The 22,974-nt window shown below is 46.5% G+C and overlaps 1 protein-coding gene across 2 annotated transcripts in view; it reads right to left on the minus strand.

The window, feature by feature from the left end:
• Positions 1-10,765: 10,765 nt before the first annotated feature.
• The window catches only part of INSR (insulin receptor), a 143,089-nt gene continuing 130,880 nt past the window's right edge, over positions 10,766-22,974 (minus strand). For both annotated transcript variants that reach the window (XM_068981365.1, XM_068981366.1), the window contains 8 exons: positions 22,476-22,578; positions 21,052-21,119; positions 18,216-18,460; positions 16,392-16,502; positions 16,139-16,298; positions 14,809-14,938; positions 14,356-14,490; positions 10,766-11,545 (listed from right to left, as the gene is read on the minus strand). In XM_068981365.1, the coding sequence (XP_068837466.1) occupies positions 11,191-11,545; positions 14,356-14,490; positions 14,809-14,938; positions 16,139-16,298; positions 16,392-16,502; positions 18,216-18,460; positions 21,052-21,119; positions 22,476-22,578 (1,307 nt within the window). In that variant the 3' untranslated portion in view covers positions 10,766-11,190. The remainder of the gene's footprint in view (positions 11,546-14,355; positions 14,491-14,808; positions 14,939-16,138; positions 16,299-16,391; positions 16,503-18,215; positions 18,461-21,051; positions 21,120-22,475; positions 22,579-22,974) is intronic.

Below are 22,974 nucleotides of genomic sequence, written 5' to 3' on the forward strand. Positions count from 1 at the left end.
AGGGGGTGGAAAGTATGAGCGGGAAGAAATTTTGAGTTTCATATGTCTGATGTGTGTGTGTGCACACTGAATCACGCCCAGTCACTGAGTCATGTCCGACTCTTTACTACTCCACGGACTGGGCCCCTCCAGGCTCTTCTGTCCATGGAATTTCCCAGGCAAGACTGCTGGAGCGGGTTGCTGATAGAGTATATCAAAACATTATGTAAACATAGAAATTCTGTCGTGAAACAAAATCTAAAACTGCACTAAAAAGATGAGTCTAACGCTAGGACAGAAAATCCATTAAAGAAGCTTAAAAATACTTTGTGTGAATCTTTCTCACAATCGGAAACCTTATAAAATCTTTATGCAGATCAAATTTAACTTTTGAACTAGATGGGCTGTAACGTTAAAATCTGGAGAAAGAAGTGGCAACCCACTTCAGTATTCTTGCCTGGAAAATCCCATGAACAGAGGAGCCTGATAGGCTACAATCCATAGGGTTGCAAAGAGTTGGACACAACGGAGTGACTGAGCATGCACGCTTGCCAAGTGTGTGCTAAATTGCTTCAGTTGTTTCCGACTCTTTTCGACGCTATGGACTGTATCCTGCCAGGCATCTCTGTCCATGGGATTCTCCAGGCAAGAATATTGGAGTGGGTTGCCATGCCCTCCTCCAGGGGATCTTCTCAACCCAAGGATCCAACCCACATCTCCTGTGGCTCCTTCACTGCAGGCAGATTCTTTACCTCTGATCTACCAGGCTTCAGAAAGAAGAAAACAATACGTGCTTGATTCTTATGAGGCTACATTTTGGAATGATAACATTAAATTTCCTTGATTAAATAAGAGAGTTAAAAAAAAGTTTCCTCTATTTGTGTTGGCTTTCCTCACTGTGTGTTCTACCAAATTTAAAGTTACATAGGACATGTTGTTCTATTTCTATTGGTGTTGGCTGGAGAAAACCTTGTGTATTCTCATGGAAGTTATTTCTAAATTGTTGTTGCTGTTCAGTTGCCCAGTCATGTCTGACTCCTTGCGACCCCATGGACTGCAGCACACCAGGCCTCTCTGTCCCTCACCATCTCCCAAAGTTTGCCCAAGTTATGTCCATTGCATCGGTGATGCCATCCAGTCATCTCATCCTCTGACACCCTCTTCTCCTTCTGTCCTTTCTATATAACATATTATAAATTCTTTTCATAACGTGTGCTTTTCATAACTTTCCCCTCGGTTAGATTATGGGCAACTGGTTCAGTTCAGTCGCTAAGCCGTGTCTGACTCTTTGTGACTCCGTGGACTGCAGCACACCAGGCCTCTCTGTCTATCACCAACTCCCGGAGCTTGCTCAAACTCATGTCCACTGAGCTGGTGATGCCATCTCATCTTCTGTCATCCCCTTCTCCTTCTGCCTTCAATTTTCCCCAGCATCAGAGTCTTTTCCAATGAGTTGAATCTTCGTATCAGGCGGCCAAAGTATTGGAGTTTCAGCTTCAGCATCAGTCCTTCCAATGAATATTCAGGACTGATTTCCTTTAGAATTGACTGGTTTGATTTCCTTGCAGTCCAAGGGACTCTCAAGAGTCTTCTCCAACAAAAGCATCAATTCTTTGGTGCTCAGCTTTCTTTACAGTCCAACTCTCACATCTGTACATGACTACTGGAAAAACCATAGCTTTGTCTAGTTGAACCTTTGTCAACAAAGTAATGACAACAGGGGCAATAAGTCTGTTTATTCCTAGATCACAGATTTTACTTCAGAATTTGCACATAATGTATGTTCTATTAAAAGGGAGATCAAATAATTTTCCTTCTCAACTGGGACATATTGGGGAATAAAAAGGGAAGTACAGTATTAATTATGATAGGGCAACAGGATAAATATCCGCTGAAGACAGAACTGAAGAATTAAAAATAAGGTCATAAGGACTTCCCTAGTGGTTTTTGTTAAAACCATGCTTCCAATGCAGGAGGTGAGTGTTTGATTCCTAGATGGCTCAGTGATAAAGAATCTGCCTGCCACACAGGAAACCTGGATTTAATACCTGGTTTGGAAAGATCCCCTGGGGAAGAGAATGGCAACCCACTCCTGTATCCTTCCATGGAGAATCACAAGGACAGAGGAGCCTGGAGGGCTATAGTCCATAGGGTCACAAACAGCTGGACACAACTGAGCGACTAACACTTTCACTTTACTTTCTTTCAGGGAGCTAAGATCCCACATGCCTCGTGGCCCCAAAACCGAAAGGTAAAACAGAAGCAACATCGATCAGTTCAGTTCAGTCCTCAGTTGTGTCTGACTCTTTGTGATCCCATGGACTGCAGCACGCCAGGCTTCCCTGTCCATCACCAACTCCCAGAGCCTATTCAAACTCATGTCCATTGAGTTGGTGATGCCATCCAACCATCTCATCTTCTGTCGTCCCCTTTTCCTCCCACCTTCAATCTTTCCCAGCACCAGGGTCTTTTCCAGTGAGTCAACTCTTTGCAACAGGTGGCCAAAGTATTGGAGCTTCAGCTTTAGCATCAGTGCTTCTGGTGAATATTCAGGGTTGACTTCCTTTAGGATTGACTGGTTGGCTCTCCTTGCAGTCCAAGGGACTCTCAAGATTCTTCTCCAAAACCACAGTTCAGAAGCAACATTGTAACAAATTCAATAAAGACTTTAAAAAATGGTCCACATTAAAAAAAAATCTTAAAAATAAATGTAAGGTGACTGATCAGGTTTGTATTTTAAACCATTGATAGTAACTAACATCTTGTGATTGGGTTATGGAGAGAAAGTTTGGGATCCCAATAAATTGCTCTTTTATTGCAGTTTATCACTTAAAAAGTGATATATTTGCATAAGTATAGTTTAGTGGATCCATTTCAAATGTTTCAGAAAGTAAAGCTTTAGTGTTTGAATAGTTTGTTATATGAATTAGTGTGGATTTGACACTGGTTAATGACCTTCAGCTTTCTTTCTTTGTCTCACATCAGCTTGGTGATGTTCCAGAATCTTGTTCTCAATGTGTGGTGCCTGTAATAATGTCATCAACATCACCTGGGAACCTTTTAGAAATGAAAATTCTCCATCCCCATCCCAGATCACTTGGGTTGAGGTCCAGCCATCTGAATTTTCAAAACCCTCTAAATGATTGTGATACAGTTTACAATTGGAGATACATTTCTCCAAGGAAGGGAGGAGAGGCGACTTCAAATGAGCTGATGGATAGATTCAATGGGTAAAAGCCTTGGTCCAACATTTTGTCCAAATGTCACATTCCATTTTGCATCTAAAAAGAGAGCTCAAAAATATGTCTTAACCTCACAGAGAAAACAGTGAGACAGTGAGACTGAAGCCAAGCAGAAAAAAATTTTGGTTTATGCTCTAAACATCATGTATGGATGTGAGAGCTGGACCATAATGAAGACTGGGCACTGAAGAATTGATGGCTTTGATTTATGGTGCTGGAGAAGACTCTCAAAAGTCCCTTGGACTGCAAGGTGATCAAATCAGTCAATCCTAAAGGAAATCACACATGAATATTCACTGGACGGACTGATGCTGAAGTTGCAATACTTTGGCCACTTGATGTGAAGAACCGGCTCATTGGAAAAGACCATGATGCTGGGAAAGACGGAAGGCAAAAGGAGAAGGGGACAGCAGAGGATGAGATGGTTGGATGGTAGCACCCACTCAACGGACATGAATTTGAACAAACTCCAGGAGCTGGAGAAGAACAGAGAAGCCTGGTGTGCTGCAGTTCATGGGGTCAGAAAGAGTCGGATACAACTTAGCGACTTAACAACAACATAACTAGACACCAAGGGGTGCTGACCAGCTGCATGTTCCAGAGGACAGTAACTAGAATCATTTTCCATCTTGACAGTGAGTTCAGATTCAGTGGAGGTGAGGAGACCTTGGAGGAGCCCCAGCAAGTCTGTGGGAATGAGACTAAAAGGACTCCAGGGTTGTAGCCACAAAGAACTTTTATCCATTTGTATTTTATCTCACCTTTTTAAAAGATTTTTTTTTGATGTGGACCATTTTTAAAGTCTTTATTGAGTTTGTTACAATATCGTTTCTGTTTTATGTTTTGAGGCTGCAAGTTGAAGATCAAGATGTCTGCCGAGCTGGTTCCTCCTGAAGGCAGTTTGCTGGTGGTTTTTGGCATTGCTTGGCTTGAAGACTCTTCTCCCCAGTTCTTATCTTCATCTTCACAAGATGCTCTCCCTGTGTGTGTGTGTGTGTGTCTGTCCAATTTTCCCCCTGTTATAAGGGCCACTGTCATATCAGATCAGGGACCCAGCCTACTCCAAGATGACCTCACCTTAAACCTGAACAAATTACATCTACAATGTAATTTTCAAATAAGCTCATGTTCTGAGGTGCTGGAGATTAGAACTTGGACATAATCTCTTTTAGGTAGTGGGGGACACAACTGAACCCTCAACTTGTATTTAGGCACAAGGGTCAAGCATTTGTATCCCTGGCCATTCATCAAATGTGGCTGCTCCTAGGGAGGGGACATAATTTTGGACCAAGCAGCTCCCTTAAGCCTTGGAAAGTTCTGGCAAAAAGGACTCAGTTGCGAGCCCCAGTACTCTTGCATAGAAAATCCCATGGACAGAGGAGCCTGGCAGGCTACATTCCATGGGGTTGCAAAAAGTCAGACACAACTGAACGACTTCACTGCGAGCCCCCAGCAGACAACCTCCCTGGTAGCTTCTGAAGAGGTGGTCTGGGTGGTGCATCCTGGTGTCAGCCAAAGTGGCCTCCTGTGGGTCTCTGATTATAACAAAGGCTTCTAGAGGTATGTGAGATTGAAGATTCTCGGTGAGTCACCTTGAGGACCCAATCCCAGGCAGAACAGTCAGCTTCATGGGGTGGGAGCGTAGGACCATACCCCAGGGGATGAGTCAGCAGCACCCAGGAGGTTGGAGATACACAGCTAGAAAATCTGGATCTCGTCACACAGAGTGTAGGCCACAACCAACACTGTCATCCATGCTAAGAGTATCACATTCCTCTTTTTTCTAATGTGTATTTCAGCACCCCATTGGGATACCGCCTTCTCTAGGAAGTCTCCTGGATAGTCTTTTCAAAAATTTATTTACTTATTTGGGGCTGTTATTGCGGGCTTTCTTCTAGTTGCAGTGAGTGCAGGCTACTGTCTAGTTGCACTGTGCGTGCTTCTCATTGTGGTGGCTTCCTTTGTTGCTGAGCCCCGGCTCTAGGGTGAGTGGAATCAGCAGTTGCAGCTCCTGGGCTCTAGAGTACAGGCTCAATAGTTGCAGTGCATGGCCTTAGCTGCTCTGCACCCTGTGAGCTCTTCCTGGATCAGGGATTAAATCTGCCTCTCTTGCACTGGCAAGTGGATTCTTTACCACTGAGTCACCAGGGAAGCCCCATCACTTCCCTCCTCCAAGAACTTTGGAGATACCAAAGCTTCCATATGCTTCCTCTTGCTTGTGACAACTATCTCATCTGTCATGCTGCTCACATTTGAGTTGGAGCCAGGGTCCCAGGGACCCAAAGCTGCAGTCATCTCTTAGCCATGGGTTCGAGGAGTCTGAGTGGCTCCTCTGAGGAGATACCACCCACCCAGCTTCTCACTCAAGACTGAAGCATCTTTGAGATCCTTTCCTGGGGAGAAAAGCATTTTCCCTTTCCCAAGAGGCTTCTGTTGAATTTCACAAACCCAGGGAGGCACAATTCAGGCTACTACCTAGCAGTGGCATCAGTTTCTTAGTGGTGAGGAACCTGGAGGGGTATGGGGGATAAATATCACCTTATTTCATCCTCACTATGGTCATATGGCTTTCCCAGTGGCTCAGTTGTAAAGAATCCACCTGCCAATGCAGGAGACACTGGGTTGGGAAGATCCCATGGAGAAGGAAATGGCAACCCACTCCAGTATTCTTACCTGGAAAATCCTATGGACAGAGGAGACTAGCAGGCTACAGTTCATGGGATTGCAAAGAGTTGGACACGATTGAGCACGCACACACAGACACACACACAGTCACACACGGTCAGATGAAGGAAGGTCTGTCATCCTCAATCATAGAAGGGTACAGTGAGAAGTGTGGGTGATTGCTGCAGGACTGCCTCTCACTCACATACACCCTCACCCAAAACCCTCAGACAGACTTCCCTCCCCTGAGGCTGACTCTGGGCTCATCTATGTGACTTCTCTGGGGCAAGAGGACAGTAGCAGACACTGCTCCGGCAGCTACTCCGCATCTAGGCCTCCAGCATGGTGGAATGGAGCAAGATCGTAGGGTTCCCTGGTATTCTTAGGGTTAGTGTTTGGAACCTGGGGAGGTTTGGGGTCCCTGAGGTGGCAGGTTCTTACCAACTAGTATAGAAATAGTTCAGTATGCAAAGGGTTGATTCAACTGTACAGGTGTGGATCAGTGGATTATCACTAACCCTGACGGCAACAATATTTAACCTCCTGATTCACTGTTACGAAGAACCTAGGGATTTGTCTCCTCTCATAACAAACACCCACAACACCCCAGGGATTCACCTTAACACAGTTCACAAGTCCTGGCTTGGACACCACACAGGAACAAGAGTATTCTCAGATAATTTATTCCGAATTTTCATATAAACAGGTAATTATCCCATATTTTACATGCAGAGCAATTTTGATATTCAAAAAAAAAAAAAGGCATATTCTGTATATGGTGCTACTTGGCTCTTGTAAGAAAACATTGAAAAATATAAGAATTGAGCTCTCGGTGGGTCTTGTGTCTCTGAGTTGATTTCCGCATAAGCCGAGGCACAGGAGGTGTCTGCTGCTGACAGGCAGGGCTCGGACCCCTGCCCCCACCCCGCCAGGCACACAAGGTAGAGAGTAGATAAGCCATTCCTGAATGTGTGTGGACACACGCGCTTTGGGGGCAGGGGAGGGAATACTGTTCACTTTCTTCTCAAATGGGACCAAGAGCCCTGGGTTCCTGATTTGAGTTTTAACAAGGATTTTTGGGGCCCAAACCCAAATAAAAATGTGACCAGAGCCTGGTTCTGACCTTGACTCGTATGAGAAGATGACAGTGAACTCAAGAAGCCATTGGTTCCCTCTGTCTCTGGGGGACCCCTAAGGAAACATTCACCTCCAGGTACAGTCTCAGAATGCCCACTGCATTCCTTTACATCTTTTAAAGAACAAACGCCCATCTGTACTTTCTTTTCCCAACCTCAATTCCGGTGAAGATCAATACTCTCAAGAACATTCCGGAAGGTTTTCTGAAGGGATATCATTCTACGGGCATCATTCATATATGATCAGCACAACCCCATCCCCCAACTCCGAACAAAATCATCATTTCTGAATCACGCGTTTGTCAAGTGGCACTCGAACCCCAACCTCTACCCACCACAAAGAAGAGAAAGATTGTCATTTGGGGGACTACAGCACATCCGCTCATGTACCCAGATGGAGAGCATGGGCCAAACCCTGCCCACTGATCACTCTTATAGCTGTTTCAGATAAACACCTCCCAACCCAACAAGCGCATTCCACGGCAGACCATCTGCTCTGGTTGGAGAGACGGAGATCTGCCTAGCAATCGGAGGCAGTCTCCAGTGGTCTCAGGGTTGTTTGTGCAGACCTTCGCATCAATTCCCACATTTTCTTTCAGTTGTGCTCAACATCTATCCAGAGAACCAGCAACACTTCTCGCTTCTTACTAGCTTAAAAGGACAGAAAAGCACCCAGGACAGCTCCCAGAATACAAACATTTCCAGACGTGCATTTGACATCACTGATCCAGGGAGGAACTACTATATGTTGATTTTGCCACACAAATAAAAAGGGGTTTTTAAAATAATGAGACACATTTAAAAACAAACAACAAAAAGTTCAACCAAAGCTGGCTTTGTTGCTTTTTTTTTTTAAATAATCATCACTACAATCCAGGACATCCATTTCAAGGACTGAATTCTGTTGTGACAAAGTCCACATTATCCGATGCAAAAGGAGGCTGTGATCCAAGCCTGCCTGTTCTTTCACTGCAGCAGCAGAGACAGCTAAATGAAGTCAGGGAAATTCCTTTCACAAAGGGCAGGCCCAGCACTTTACAGTACCTCTCCAGGGCAAGTGGGGAAAGGTGACTCTGCTGGGGTGGTACCTACAGGTTTGGGAAGGGCAGTGAGGTCTGGTGTGTACAACAGCATTTCTGCTGGCCCCATCCAGGCTTACACATGGGTTGTCAAAGTCCCTAAGGTCAAAGAGTATCAGCTTGAAGTCAACCAAACCAAAATGAGAGGGTCCAAGGTTTTGTTGCTAAAAAAATGTGTTCAGCCTCTCGGTGGGTTTAGGGTTGAGATTTCTCAACATCTCCCTTCCCGCTCAGAGAATAACAACAGACACTGCATTTAGTGCTTGTGTGTGAAGTTCCCAAGACAATGATATGTTCCTCACCCAAAGCATCTCAGCCTAAAAAGAGTGGGCACCTAGATGCTCCCATACCACAGAGATTCTAAGGGGAAAGGAGCCTGCTGGCTGGATCAAAGACTGTCTCTGTCTCAACACTGCAGCTTCCCTCATCAGCTAAGGGTAGCTCAGAACTGGAAACATCAGATCCATCGCGATGGCCTGAAACGTGCTTCATTCTTGAGGGCCACGGTGTCAATAGATGGAGGGTCAGACAACACCAACAAAAGAAGGAAGATTGAATTCAGAGGTGAAGATTATCAGCCAGGGAAAGGATCTATGCTCACATGAAAGCCATACTTCAGCCCCACTCCCTCCCTCAGAATTCTTACTGGTCCCTGGCATTCGGAATCAGCTGATATGAATCTTCCCTGATTCAGATCGGATCCAGACAGAATTCTGAAGTCTCAAAGATGTCCATTATTGAACCACATCCTAACAATACACTGAGGTAGACTGTGCTGGGAAAAAAAATCATTACCCCACATTCACCTGTTTATTTTTCTTTGAAAAAAAAATTTTTTTACATGCTCTCCATTTCTTATGAAAGTGATTTTTTAACAGTGATTTTTATATATTAAAATAAATAATTTTCCCCTAATATAAGAAAACCTTTCTGAATTAGAAAAATGTGAAAATTGCTGCTACCGTAGTATATGGGCACTACAAATTTACTACGAAAAGAACAAAATACCTAGATCTATGAGTTTCGTTCCTTTTTAACTTACATACAGATCCTCGTCTATGTACAAAATAAATTTGGCGAAAACAATTTCTGTGCTCCTTGTACCCAATCACTGAGGCTCCCTGGAAATATTCTGACATGCTGTCATTTCTGAAATCGTATAAATAAGATAGCCAGAGGCAACTGGGATGCGTGTCTACCTGTGTTCTTCATCAAGAACTGAGACGGTTCGGAGGTCACCATGGCATCCCAGGTGTTCTGAAGCCCACAGTTCTTGAGAAGAGAAGGAAAGCAGTCTTAGACTCGTGAGAAAATGCACTCGAGAGATAACCTGTGGGTGATGATTTGGATGAACCATGGCAATGAATCCATCATGTTCTGTATTTGAGCAGCGGTCATTCTTACCCCAGAAGGGAAGCAACTGTGGCATCACGCCCATCCTCACGTTCTCCGTAGTGTGAAGGTCCTTAGCGGTTTTTCCTCTGGACTTGACTCTCTTAGGAACTGCACGATTGTTAAGTACCTGAGAATTCAGCTCAGGCTCCACACCCGGTCCAGCTGAGGTCACTGGGCACAGAGCAGCTCCTGGGAGCTCAGTTCTGAGGACGGTCGGATGCCCTGAGGGCGGAGGGGACCGACAGGCACGTCTTCATACTGCTAGTGTTTTCAAAGTTCTTCTATGCTGTCCCACTTTGAGATCTGATGGTGCCAAATTTGCACAATCCCTGTGGGACATGGACACCCTGCTGAGGAAGCTTGAAAGGTACACACAGGGAACCAGAAGATCCAGGAGCCACAAGTGTGTTTGAAGGCGGGCTCAGATTTTCAGAGCAGAAACCAAACCATCCATCAAACCCCATCGCCCACACGCTCAGTGTGGCCTTACCACAATGTCCAGAGGATTAGCAGCTAACGTGGCTTTAGTCCCAGAAAAAATGGATGCCTTGAAGACCAAGCAAAGAGGCCACCGGTGCCTGGCTCCTCCTGGCCCACACAGGCAGACAAACCCACACGCGCTACCTCCCACCCCAGGAAACGGTCAATAATTTATGAGGCTGATACTGAAGATTCTTTTTAAAAATTAAATATGTTACAAATATATTCTCAAAACTCTTCATTATCTCAGTTCTTGTTTTTCTTTTCTTCTTCGTCTTCTTTAAATCTTCTCTATGTCCTGGCTTTGTTTGGTCTTGAAAAGATCCATTATCACTCCAAATGACTCCCAAGGCTCGCAGAATACATTTTTCACCAAAGTTAAGGGAGAGAAGACTCCTGAGGCTCCATTTGGGACATAAAAATTTGTTGAGGGCACAGTCTCCCAGTAAATAAGAAAGAAGGGGTCGGGGGCGGGGGAAGCAGGGGCTCACATACTCCAGAAGAGCTGAACCTTCATGGGCGGATCCCCAAAGTGTCCACTCAGCACACATGATTTGTGCACACGTGCGCATGCACGCGCGCACGCACACACACACACACAAACACACACAAGTGCGTACATGAACCACACACCAGGACTGCAGACCCATATCCAAAGTACAAAAGCAGCAGCTATTGGTCAATTTGAGGAACTGGTTTTGTGAAGGAAAAAAAACAAAAAACAATCCTTCAGCCTGGATGAAAAAATACTTTCCTGAAGCCCACTCCGTAAAGCTTGGAATTCTACTAGAACTGGGTTTGTTTCTTTCTAACTTTTGTTTCATAAAGAAGATTTATGTTTTATACTGTAGCTCAGACACCAGCAAAAAAAAAAAAAAGAAAACTTTGTAAAAATAGGTGCTTTCTTTCAAACTACTAGGGAAAATAATAATAATAATAATAATAACATCTGGGCTTGAAACCTCGGTGGCCCAAAAGGACAGCAGCCGTGGAAACCCCCTCCCCATCCAGGCTCACAGTTACGTGCTCAGATGACAAGTCAAATAGGCAATGGAACCACTGCGTTTGAAGACAAAGAGGAACAGAAATGGATAGTCGTGATCTCTGAGCTCCGTTTGACACTGTGGCAGAGTTAGGTGGAAATCCTGAGTTTTCTGGAGGCCTTTGAACCAGAGAGAAGTGTAGACAGGAACCCTCCCCCACTTGCAGGGGTTGTTAGGAAGGATTTGACCGGGGCAAAGTCAGAATCCGTCCGTTTTTCTTGCCCCCGTTCATGTGGGTGTAGGGGATGTGCTCGTCATAGTTTCGCTTTAGCCCCAGAGCCGACCCTCCGTCCCGGCCCCCGGCCTCCTCTCTCTGCGCGTGCGAGGACCGGTCCAGGGGCACGCTCTCCATGTCCTCAAACTCCATTTCCAGCTCCTCGCTCTCGGGCGCCTTGTTCTCCTCGCTGTGGAAGAAGGACACTTCGGGAAAGCTGGGGTGCAGGTCATCCTTGAGCAGGTCCACGATCTCCAGGAAGGTCGGACGCATCTTGGGGTTGAACTGCCAGCACATCCGCATCAGGTCGGTGCTGCGGAACAGAGAGGGGCACGTGGAGGGTGAGGCCCCAAAGGTCCCCGCCAAGCGGCCCTCCTTCCCCCACCCAGCTCCTGCGGTGCACACACACCCACGTGGACAAGTGCTGACCTCAGGAGGGTCAGGCAGAAACAGCCATTCTAGGGGCGTGAAAGATGGTTTTAAAAAGAGAGCCAAGGATTTCCCAAACCAGATCCACAAGGGCCTCTCCTGATATTGCCACTTGGTGAAGACCAACTAGGTCCATCATTTTTTTTTTTTTTAATTAGAGTTGATTTATGATGTTGTGTTAGTTTCAGATGTACAGCAAAGGGATTCAGATATATATTTTTGTTGCTGTTGTGGTTCAGTCATGTCCAACTCTTTAGGACCCCACGACTACAGCCCTCCAGGCTCCACTGTCCATCCACTTCTCCAGGCAAGAATACTGGAGTGGGCTTCCATTGCCTCCTTCAGGGAATATTCCAGACCCAGGGGTCAAACCTGCATCTCCTGCATTGGCAGGCAGATTCTCTACCACTGAGCCACCAGGGAAGCCCTCAGATACATTGGGTTGGTCAAAAAGTTCATTCAGATTTTCCTGTAAGATGTTATGGAAACAAACACTTTGGTCAAGCCCATGTATATATAATTGTTTTTCAGATTCTTTTCCCTTATAGGTTATTACAAAATATTGAATATAGTTCCCTGTGTTATACAGTAGGTCCTTGCTTTTCTATTTTATATTCAATACTGTGAATTTATTAATCCCAAGCTCCTATTTTATCCCTCCCCCCTCCTTTCCCCTTTGGTAACCATAAGTCTGTTTTCTATGTGTGTAGGTCTATTTCTGTGGGTTCATCATTTTGTATACACATTGTCGCTCAGAATGAGGGCAGCTGGGTGGACCCACCATAGAGGGCCAGCTCTGAGCAGGTGCTCTGCAAGCCCAGTCCACACTCTCCGGAGAAGGGGAGGAGAGGAGGGGGCAGGGGACTATGACTTGACTTAGGATAAGATCCAGGGGCTCAGGATTTCCATTTTACCTCTTCCTTTCACTATTGTAACTTCTTCCAGGGCAGGAGTTGACAAACTTCACCCTCTGGACCAAATCTGGTCCTCCGAGTGTTTTTGTAAATAAAGTTTTATTGGCACGTAGCTACACCCATTCAATTATGCATTGTCCCTGGCTGATTTGAACTACAAGGCAGAGAACTGCCAGGCCCACAAAGCTGAAAATACGATATGGCCCTTTAGAGGAGAAGTTGGCAGGTCCCCACCCTAGGGGCACTAATTTCCTCCTGACATAGCCAGGAAAGAAACTTCATGGAGGAATGTTCAGAAATATTTTGCTCAGAGTTTCCAAGGAGCTCTGCTGCATACTTTTTTTACATGTGAGATTTCTTCAAATTAGGTTTTCTAAACTGGTATCTTATTCTTGCAAGGATGGCGCATCACAATGGCCTTCTTCCATGCATTTTTTTCAGGAAGGCAAACTTTCTTTCTTTCTTTTTTTTTTTTGCAGAAACACTGGTAAAGAAATGTTACATGCAATAAGCAATGCGTAGTACATGCTTATTGTAGAAAGGTAGAGAACACCCAACAATACAGTGAAAATACAGCTTGTGTACAACTCTCCTTCAGATATAATTTCATCCTTTCTGTCTGGATACATTTGGAAATGCAATTTATACACATTTACTACACTTAACATTTTAACATAAGCTAGACCACTGAGTTACAAAATATTTCATAAGCATCATTTGAAATGTCAATTACTATAGTGTATTATTTTATCAATTACTTTATTGATTATTTTACCAGTTTCCTTGCCAGTTCTCATATTGTTGGATGTTTAGATCATTTCTTTCTTTCTTTTTTGGAGACTTTAAATAAAATTTATGTGAGTAGCTCTTATTATAATGGGCTTCCTTGGTGGCTCAGTGGTAAAGAATCTGTCTGCCAGTGCTGAAGACGGGTTTGATCCCTGGGTCAGGAAGATCCCCTGGAGAAGGAAATGGCTACCCACTCCAGTATTATTGTCTGGGAAATCCCATGGACAGAGGGGCCTGGAGGTTCATGAGTCATGAAACAGTTGGACACAACTTAGCAACTAAATGATAACAAACAAAAAATTCTTACAATGGAGTGATAAGAATGACTATCTAGCCATACCATTGATAGCCGTGAATATCATAACTCGTCCTTCTTTCCCTCCCTTCTTTCTATTGCTAATTAGGAAGATAGTACTTTCCTTTATTTCACTTTACATTTATTGGACTATTACGATGCTGGACAATTTTGCAAGTGTTTATTGATGTGCATTTGATGTTTGTGTTGTACATCTGCTCCTGCAACAAAAATTTAAGACAAATATTGGAAGGGGATATGTTGTACGTACCCCTGAAGTTTTAGTGTTTACAATTCGTGACTTCTTTTTTCTACTTTCAATGAGATATAATAAGAATATATAGTTAAATGTTAGTCTCCACCCCAGCTCTCCAGTTTTATTCCCCAAATAACCACTGCTGTGCAGTTTTCTCTACAGCCTTCCGAAGATATGAAAGGCAATAAGGCACACGTGTAACGATATAATACACAAGCATGTAGTAATATGCAGACACAATATGCAAATCCAAGTGTGCATGCAGAAGGCAAGCAAAAACACACCTACAGACATCATATAAAACGCAAGTGTGCATTCAAACATGAAACTTGCAAACACAAACACACATAGACATACAATATGCAAACACGAGTATCCATGCAAAAGGCGCAGACTTTTGAATAAGCACCCCACACACTACACCGCTTTTCTACACTTACACTCTCTCTGGACAATTGTCAGGTTGATCCAGGTACCCTCCATCCATGACAAATTTCAGCACCTGCTCATTTGATAGACCTTGGTAAGGCTGTTCTGCCAAGCTGGTAATTTCCCAAAGGACCACACCAAAAGACCTGCCAATGACAGACAGGAGTAGTAACAATGAAGCCATTAAAATAAACACACACACCCTTTCTTGGCTTACTAGAACTTGGGTGGCCAGTTCACTAAACAGTTCATGCTGCAGTTCAGAAATTCCTATAAGACTAATCTTCATTGGGATGTCACAGTAGTTGTGCAAGGGTCCCCCAGGCATGCTATCCCTTCCTTTCCTTGATGGAGAAGCCATGAAGAAGTCAGTTTTTAAGTGACTCCTCTCTTGCTGGTCATACTAGCAGAGCAACCTGGAATTCAGGTGCAGTGTTCTTTCCGCCAGCCCACACATAACTCACCACATGTCCGAAGAGGTGGTGAAGACTCCGTCCTTGAGGGATTCAGGTGCCATCCACCGCACGGGGAGCAGACCTTTGCCCCCTTTCCGGTAGTAATCCGTTTCATAGATGTCTCTTGTCATTCCGAAGTCTGACAACAAACAGTTCACACGCTCTTAGCTTTCAGCTGCGACCCAGCTGTCTGCCATCTTTACTCCCCCACCCGTGGCAGAGCTCTTGAGTTCACCTGCCCCAGGTGTGACCTCACCTGGATCACAGCCAAATACAGTGAGAATGGATTCTGAGGGTACTCAGGGGGATATGGAGGGGGAGGGAGGGTCACCATTTAAAAGGAAAGAAAGGAACCACCAAGCAGCAAAGAAGCAATGTTCCGACCTGCAACATGGGGATCTCAATCTTAGCAAAACTTCCTTCCTACCTACGACCTCATAGGCAACCCATGCTGAACTTTTCACCCTCTGCAGCCAACCTACTGCTCCCCATTGGATCTGGCCCCACTACCCACCTAGCTGCGCAGCCAGAAACCGAAGTCTGGGTCCTCCCTTCACAACCCCTTGTCCTCACGCCCCACAGACAAGACAGAGTCTCAGCCTCCTCATGTGCGAGTGCTAAGTCGCTTCAGTCGTGTCTGACTCTGTGTGACCCCACAGACTGTAGCCTGCTAGGCTTCTCTGTCCATGGGATTCTCCAGGCAAAAATACTGGCTTGGGCTGCCATTTCCTCCTCCAAGAGATCTTCCCAACCCAGGGATCAAACCCGCATCTCTTTTGACTCCTGCCTTGGCAGGCGGGTTCTTTATCCTCAGTGCTACCTGGGAAGTTCTAAATCAGTTCACTGAATTTAATTTATTTTATTTTATTGAATTAACTTTATTTTTCTGAATTTTAAAATTTTGTTTTACTGAATTTAAATTATTTTTATTTACTTTTACTGAATTTATTTTATTTTACTGTGCTGCTTGGTGCAGATAAAAACTGCAAGCTGCAGGGAATTCCCTGTGGGTCCAGCGGTCAGGACTCTGAGCTGGGAACCAAAATCCCAGAAGCCATGTGGCCAGGCCAAAAATTGCAAGTTTCTCAAGGGCAGAAAAATTATGGTGACTTACTCAACCTTGCCCCTGTAACACCTCCGGCAGCCACCAGCACAAATACTACTTAAAGAAGTGAATGAATGAAGTAAAGAACAAATGCAATTAAACTACACCTTGAGGGTGAACCCCCATCCCAAACCCTGCCCCTTCCCACTACTAGAAAAGATTGAAGTGCTCACTATAGACAACTGAAGCCAAAAAGCCTGGGTCACACATTTCAAGGCAGAAAGCCAGACGCACCTCCAATTTTGACGGTAAAGTCGTGGGCAACCATGCAGTTCCGGGCTGCAAGATCCCGGTGCACGAACTTCTTAGCGTTCAGGTATGCCATCCCATCGGCGATCTCTGCCGCCATCTGAATCATTTCTTGCAGGGTAGGGGGAGGGCGGCCGGGGTTATTCTAAAGTTGAAACAGGGGGGGCATGTTCAGCCACACAGGGGCCTGAGGCCTGGGAGTGCTGGGTGCCCTGCCAGGTACCTGGAGACGGCTCACCTCAGCCTCAGGCCGCAGGGAACGGAGGTAACTCTTCAGGTCTCCGTGAGCCATCAGCTCCATCACCACCAGCGTTGGCTGGCCTTTGGACACCACCCCCAGGAGGCGGACCTGCGGAACAAGCAGGGGTGGGGGAGATTCTTGAATGAGGGTCTGTGGGAAGATGTCCACCCACCTGGGTCTTTCTGTCTGGTACCTACATCACACCCAGCACCCTGGTCCTGAGTGGCCTGTAGGAAGCCCTGGTCTGTCCAGAAGAAACACCAAGGTCAACACCTTGTTGGATTCGGGGTGGGGGAGCGAGTGGCTACTGTCCTGGATGAAAGTGAAAGTTCCTCAGTCCTATCTGACTCTTTGCGACCCCATGGACTACACAGTCCACGGAATTCTCAAGGCCAGAATACTGGACTGGATAGCCTTTCCCTTCTCCAGGGGATCTGCCCAACCCAGGGACCGAATCCAGGCTTCCTGCATTGCAGGTGGATTCTTTACCAGCTGAGCTACAAGGGAAGCCCAAGAATACTGGAGTAGATAGCCTATCTCTTCCCCAACGGATCTTCCCGACCCAGGAATCGAATTGGGGTCTCCTGCATTGCAGGTAGATTCTTTACCAACTGAGCTATGAGGGAAGCTCCACTGTCCTGGATGGTACAGATGAAAATTGCAAGCTACAGGGAATTCCCGGGCAGTCCAGTGGTTAAGACTCTGTGCTGGGAACCAAGATCCCATAAGCCATGGGGCAAGGCCAAAAAAAAAGCAAGCTCCACAAGGATCAAAAGGATCACAGTGGTTCATTCAACCTGTCCCTGCAACATCTCCTGCAGCGCCCTGCACAAATACTACTTAAAGAAGTGAATAAATGGCTGCTCCCAAACAGCAACATGCCAAGGCAAACCCCTGTATCTCTGAGCCCCAGACCTTTGCATTAACTGTTCCCCCTGCCTGATGCTCTGTCCCCACGCCTGTCCCTCAACCCAGTCCCTACATCCTGGAGTCTTTGCTCAAATATTCCTTTGCCACTGCTGCCTTCCCAAACCCCCAGCTCCGCCCTCCTCTCCCCTGTTGCCATAGCATCGTCTCCTCACGGGATGACATCATTAACTTGCTGGGTTTAGATTCTGTCTCCACCTCTGGACCGGGAGCTCCAGGAGGACAGACATCCATCCACTGCATCTCGGAGAGGAGAATGGAGCTCATATATAGCAGGGGCTCCAAGAATATGCTTGGGGCAAGGATGAAAGGACACAGGCTCAAGGGGAAACTAAAGGAGTAGAAAGGCAGGGAGAGTCTGTGCTGACTGGGGAGTAGGGCGCAGGGATCGGGTGGACCACAGTGTTTAAAGGTTACATAGGAGCCAGGAGGAGGGAAGAGAAAGAAGATTCTAGAAAGTGATGGGACAGCGAAAGAGTCTCACTCTAAATGAGGTGGGAAAGGATGGGACTGGAGAAAAGAGAAGGGAAGGGCCACCTTTGGGATGCTCAGCAGAGTGGGGGGTGGGCAGAAGATCCACACCCAGCATCCTCAAGCTCTATGCATTAAGAGGAAGGATGGAGGAGATGGGATGAGAAAATGAGTGTTAAGGAAGCCTTTGCACTGTTTGTGTTGGTTTCTGCCACACAACAAGCAAATCAGTCATAAGTATATATAGGCTCTAGGTCGTCACAAAGCACTGGGCTGGGCTCTCTGTGTTACATAGCAGCTTCCCACTAGCTGTCTATTTCGCACATGGTATTGTATTATCCTCCAACTAAAAGTTTAAAAAACTAAAATAAAAATGAAAAAATAAAGCCTTTGTCTGCTCCCGGACCCAGCAGGGGGACTTACCACATGGTGGCAGGTGAAGCCCTTCATGACCGAAGCCTCGTTGAGAAACTCGATCCGCTCTCGCAGGCTGGCCGACTCGTTGACCGTCTTCACTGCCACGCGGGTCTCCACCTCACCCTTGACAATGTCCCTGGCGTTGCCCTCGTACACCATGCCGAAGGAGCCTTGCCCCAGTTCTCGAAGGAGCGTGATCTTCTCTCGAGGCACCTCCCACTCGTCCGGCACATACACAGAGCATGGGAACACTACTCCTCACTTATCTACACAGCACCCTCAGCAGATCCCTCGGGGGTCCTGGCCGCCTCCCACCCAAGCTCCTCCTCGTAAATGTTCACTAAGTGGCTCCTGCGGTCCAGACCTTGTGCTGGGCAGTCGGCACAGGGCCAATAACAGGATGGACAGAGGCTCAGGAAGGAGCCATAATCAGTCCAGGGTCCTGGCCAGTAGCGTGCCGAGCTGAGCCTGCATCCTGTCTGATTTCAGAGTCCTCTTACCAAAGGATGCTACTTCCCGTCTAAGCCTGTTGTTTCTGCAGAGTACCAAAAAGAAGGGGGAACGCCCAGCCTGCTTGGCACCAGATAGGTGAGTGAGCCCACTCAAGGCAACTCAGTGCCAGCGGATCTGCCAAAGGGCTACAGCCATGTGAGTGAGACCAGAAAAACCACGCAGCTGCGCACTGCCCAGGTGGCAAACCCACCACATTTTGAGCCAATAGGTAGTGGTTGCTTTAAGCCCCTAAGTTTGCAGTGGTTTGTTACACAGCGGCAGACAGATACACAGTCTTAAGAAAAACCATGATGCTTCCTGCCCTCCTCTGCACCTGTTGCATGCTAAAATTGTATCCCTCACACATTTATATGTTGATGTCCGAACCCAAGTTTTCCAGAATGTGACTGTATTTAGAGGTGGAGTCTTAACAGAGATGACCAAAGTAAAATAAGGTCATTAGAGTGGCCCTAATCCAATCTGCCTGGAGTCCGTGAAGAGATTAGGACACAGACACACACAGAGGGAAGGCCATGTGAGGATACAGGGGGAAGACGGCCATCCACAAGCCAAGGAGAGAGGACTCAGGAGGAACCAACCCTGCTGACACCGTGATCTCAGAGCTCCAGCCTCTGGGACTGTGAGGAAATCAAACTGTTTTCTAAGCCCCCCAGTCTGAGCACAGCAGTCCAAGCAACAGAATACCATCGCCAACGGCTCTTGCAAGGACATTGGGTCATACAAGAGCTCTGAACCCAAATGAACTTACACATACTCACTGGGGAGTCCCTCTCCCAGCCCCCAGGATCCCAGAGCTTGGACCTTTCCCTCTGATCTCTTGGCCCAGAACTTCCTGGCCTTAAAGACCCATGAGCTGCAATTTCCAGCTTTCACTGAGCACCCCTGTGCCCTCAGCCATTGCTGCAACCCCAGAAGGGAGCAGAGTAACAGAGTGGAAGCAGAACACTGTGGGGGTTGATGGCAGCCCTGGGGTTCAGCTTTCCCATCTCTGACACGGTTAACAATGCCATTCGCCAAACAGAGAGAGAAAAGCTCTGGATCAACACTCACCCCTGCTTGCTGCTGGACTCTGTGCCTATTCCCACCTGGAATGACTCCCTTGTCTAGGTTCTCTATTCTGATGCTTTGAGGTCTTGCTGGTGCTGGAAGGACTGCCCTTCCCAGGGGTGGCCAATTCACAAAGGTAGTAAATGAAGTGCCCGCGAGTCCACCTTTCATATGCAAAACAGCTAATCCAGAGCCCACATACTAACCCCCTCCATCATCAGGCTCTCCCACTCTGGGGCACCATCCCCCTGCCCTGATCATCCCAGGCCCAGTTAGGAGACAACCAGGGACAGCTCATATGCCCCAGATGCTGCTGAAATCGTTTAGCTTGAATTAGCCCCTCACCTTCCCCATGGAAAAGACAATAAAGCCTCTTGCTCATATGTTTCTCCCACTCCCTCTGCCCCCTGACCAACCCTGGTGCTTCCCCGTGTGGCCCTGCCTCCTGTTTTTCCAGGCTCCGCGAGTCTACCCTTCTTCCTCACGACAGTCACTTCCATGCCTGCATGTCTTAGCAGACTTCTTTGAAATGAATCCCAGGTAATCCTTAAAAACATCACCCCGTCTCCCAAAGCAGCATCCTGCCACGCAATAGTGTTCATGCCTTGAAAGTCGCTCTTTGATTTTTTTTTTTTTTTTGCTACATGAAGCATCTTAGAAGGTTGTAATGCAATAGCTGCCTTCGTGTCTAAAGGAACAGCCAAAGCTTTATCTACAAGGGACACTCACTGCCCTTTGGTACAATCGAGGGTCTACGGTCTTCAGTCCTATGCTCATCACTGGCATCAGCATCTCACCCATACTCAGTGGCCACCAACGACAGAGGTGCTGGTGGTACCCACCCAGCTCCCATGTGCCCCATCTGCTCCTTGCTTCCTCTTTGCCCCATCCCTCATCTCCAGTCTCACATCTTGGCTTCTGACCCCACCTCCCAGCGTGGATGGCCTGTTTTGTCACCACTTTCTGGCTCTGACCCTTGGCACGCTGTCTAGCATAAGACCCATGCTCTGTATCTCTACAGCTGCAGCACCAAGTTCAGGGTGTCTCCGCCCAGCCCGAGCGCATCTCGATCAGCCCATCCAAACAGGTGCCAGACGGCAGGTGTCTAATTGCTCCTGGTAACAGGGTTTCTGTACAAGGGGCAGGTGTGCCGACTCAAGGGAACAAGAAGACTCTTCTCAGCCCCTCAGGGTACCAACCCTTGACTGTCAATTGATGGAGATGGGAAAGGAAACCAAACAGAGGGGTTCTGGTCACCCACGGGCAAAGGGATAGAACTCACCATCGCTGGCACTGAGGTACTCTGGGTTTGAAGAAGCATACAATGGTCCCAGTGGCCCATCTGGCTGCCTGGATGAGAAGAATGGAGACATTCCATCTTGATAAACTCACAGGACTCTGTGGATTTCTAGCAGGAGGATATAACCTCGCCAGAGCAGACATCTACCCTTATTAGCAGCAGCCACATAATCCTGGATACAGTGTGCGGTGAGGGTGGGGGAATCCTAATTTTTTTTAGCAGAAGCCCATCAGATGGCTACTTAAGTGCATCAGCGTGGAACAGCTTACCCATGAACTATAATTTATGGTTGTCATTATAACATCTAAAAACTATTCACCCGCTGCTGTTCTGAAACCATCTCATTCCAGCTTATGAGAAACAACTGTTGAATTTTCAGGAAATTTGCAAGCCAGTTGTTAAATACAACCACCGCTTAAAATTAAATTACGTAAGCCTACAGTTAAATATATTCGCTTCAAAGCAAACGTAACACATACTCAAAACTGACCACTTCCTAATTATCACACTGCATCTTACTATATGGGACACTCTTCGTTCAGTCCATCTCTGTTACCTTATTTATTTAGATGGCTGCACACATATGGCAGAAAGACTTTATGTTCACAAGTCACTGCATTGTGGTAGTCATATAGTCTCTAAGCTGTATGCCTGACTCTTTTGCGACCCCACAGTCTATAGCCCGCCAGGCTCTACTGTTCATGGGATTTCCCAGGCAAGAATACTGGAGTGGGTTGCCATTTCCTTGTGCAGGGGATCTTCCCGACCCAGGGATCGAGCCTGCATCTCCTGCACTGGCAGGTGGATTCCTTACCACTGAGCCACTGGGGAAGTCCCAGTAGAAACATGTCATTGTATTATTTGTCCAAATCCATACAATCACAACACCGAGAGTGAAGCATAATATAAACTATGGACTTTGGGTGATAACAATGTATGCATGTAGGTTTATCAGTTATAACACTGATGGGGGATGTTGATAATAGGGGATCATGCATGGGTCAAGGGGTGTATGGGAAATTCTTATACTTTTGCCTCAGTTTTGCTGTGAACTGAAAACTAAGAAATCAAGTCCATGTTTTTAAAAAAATGGATAAATTAAATCCTATTAAATCCTATCATAATGCATATGGCTTTCCCTGTTGGCTCAGATGGTAAACAATCTGCCCACAATGCAAGAGACCTGGGTTTGATCCCTGGGACAGGAAGGTTCCCCTGGAGAAGGGAATAGCTACCCACTCCAGTATTCTTGCCTGGAGGATTCCATGGACAATGCTGTCTGCCAGGCTACAGTCCATGGGGTTACAAAGAGTTGGACACAACCGAGCGACTTAACACACATGTAGGCATACTTTTCCCCAAAAGAGCTGGTTGTTAACCGCTTACCAGCACATCATCGCACTCACCTCTTTCTCAGGAATAGACAAATACTTCCAATCACAACACTGAAGAGAAAGACAAAGATGAGGGGACCGATGATGATTTTTGCAATATTTGATGGCACGTCTACTGAAATAGAATAAGAAAATGCAGGGTTCTCATCAAAATGTGTTCACATCAAAGGTCACGCCAGAAAGCATATCTACACATGTAATGGGCCACTCACCCTTGTTCCCCTTCTCCAGTCCCTGAGTCAGTGTCCCCTGCAGTGACCCCAGATCACTGCCCAGCGCCAGCTTTCTCCCTTCACCACCAGCTTCATAGACATGCAACCCAAGCCATCAGCTAGGTCCCCTACTCAGAAGATACTTGTTGGTTTTCAGTCACTAAGTCATGTCTGACTCTTTGAGACCCCTCGGACTTTAGCCCTTCAGACTCCTCTGTCCATGGGATTTCCCAGGCTAGAATACTGAAGCAGGTTGCCATTTCCTTCTCCAAGGGATCTTCCCAGCCCAGGAATTGCAC

The sequence above is a fragment of the Capricornis sumatraensis genome, chromosome 9 (assembly GCF_032405125.1).
Source record: "Capricornis sumatraensis isolate serow.1 chromosome 9, serow.2, whole genome shotgun sequence".
NCBI lineage: Eukaryota > Metazoa > Chordata > Mammalia > Artiodactyla > Bovidae > Capricornis > Capricornis sumatraensis.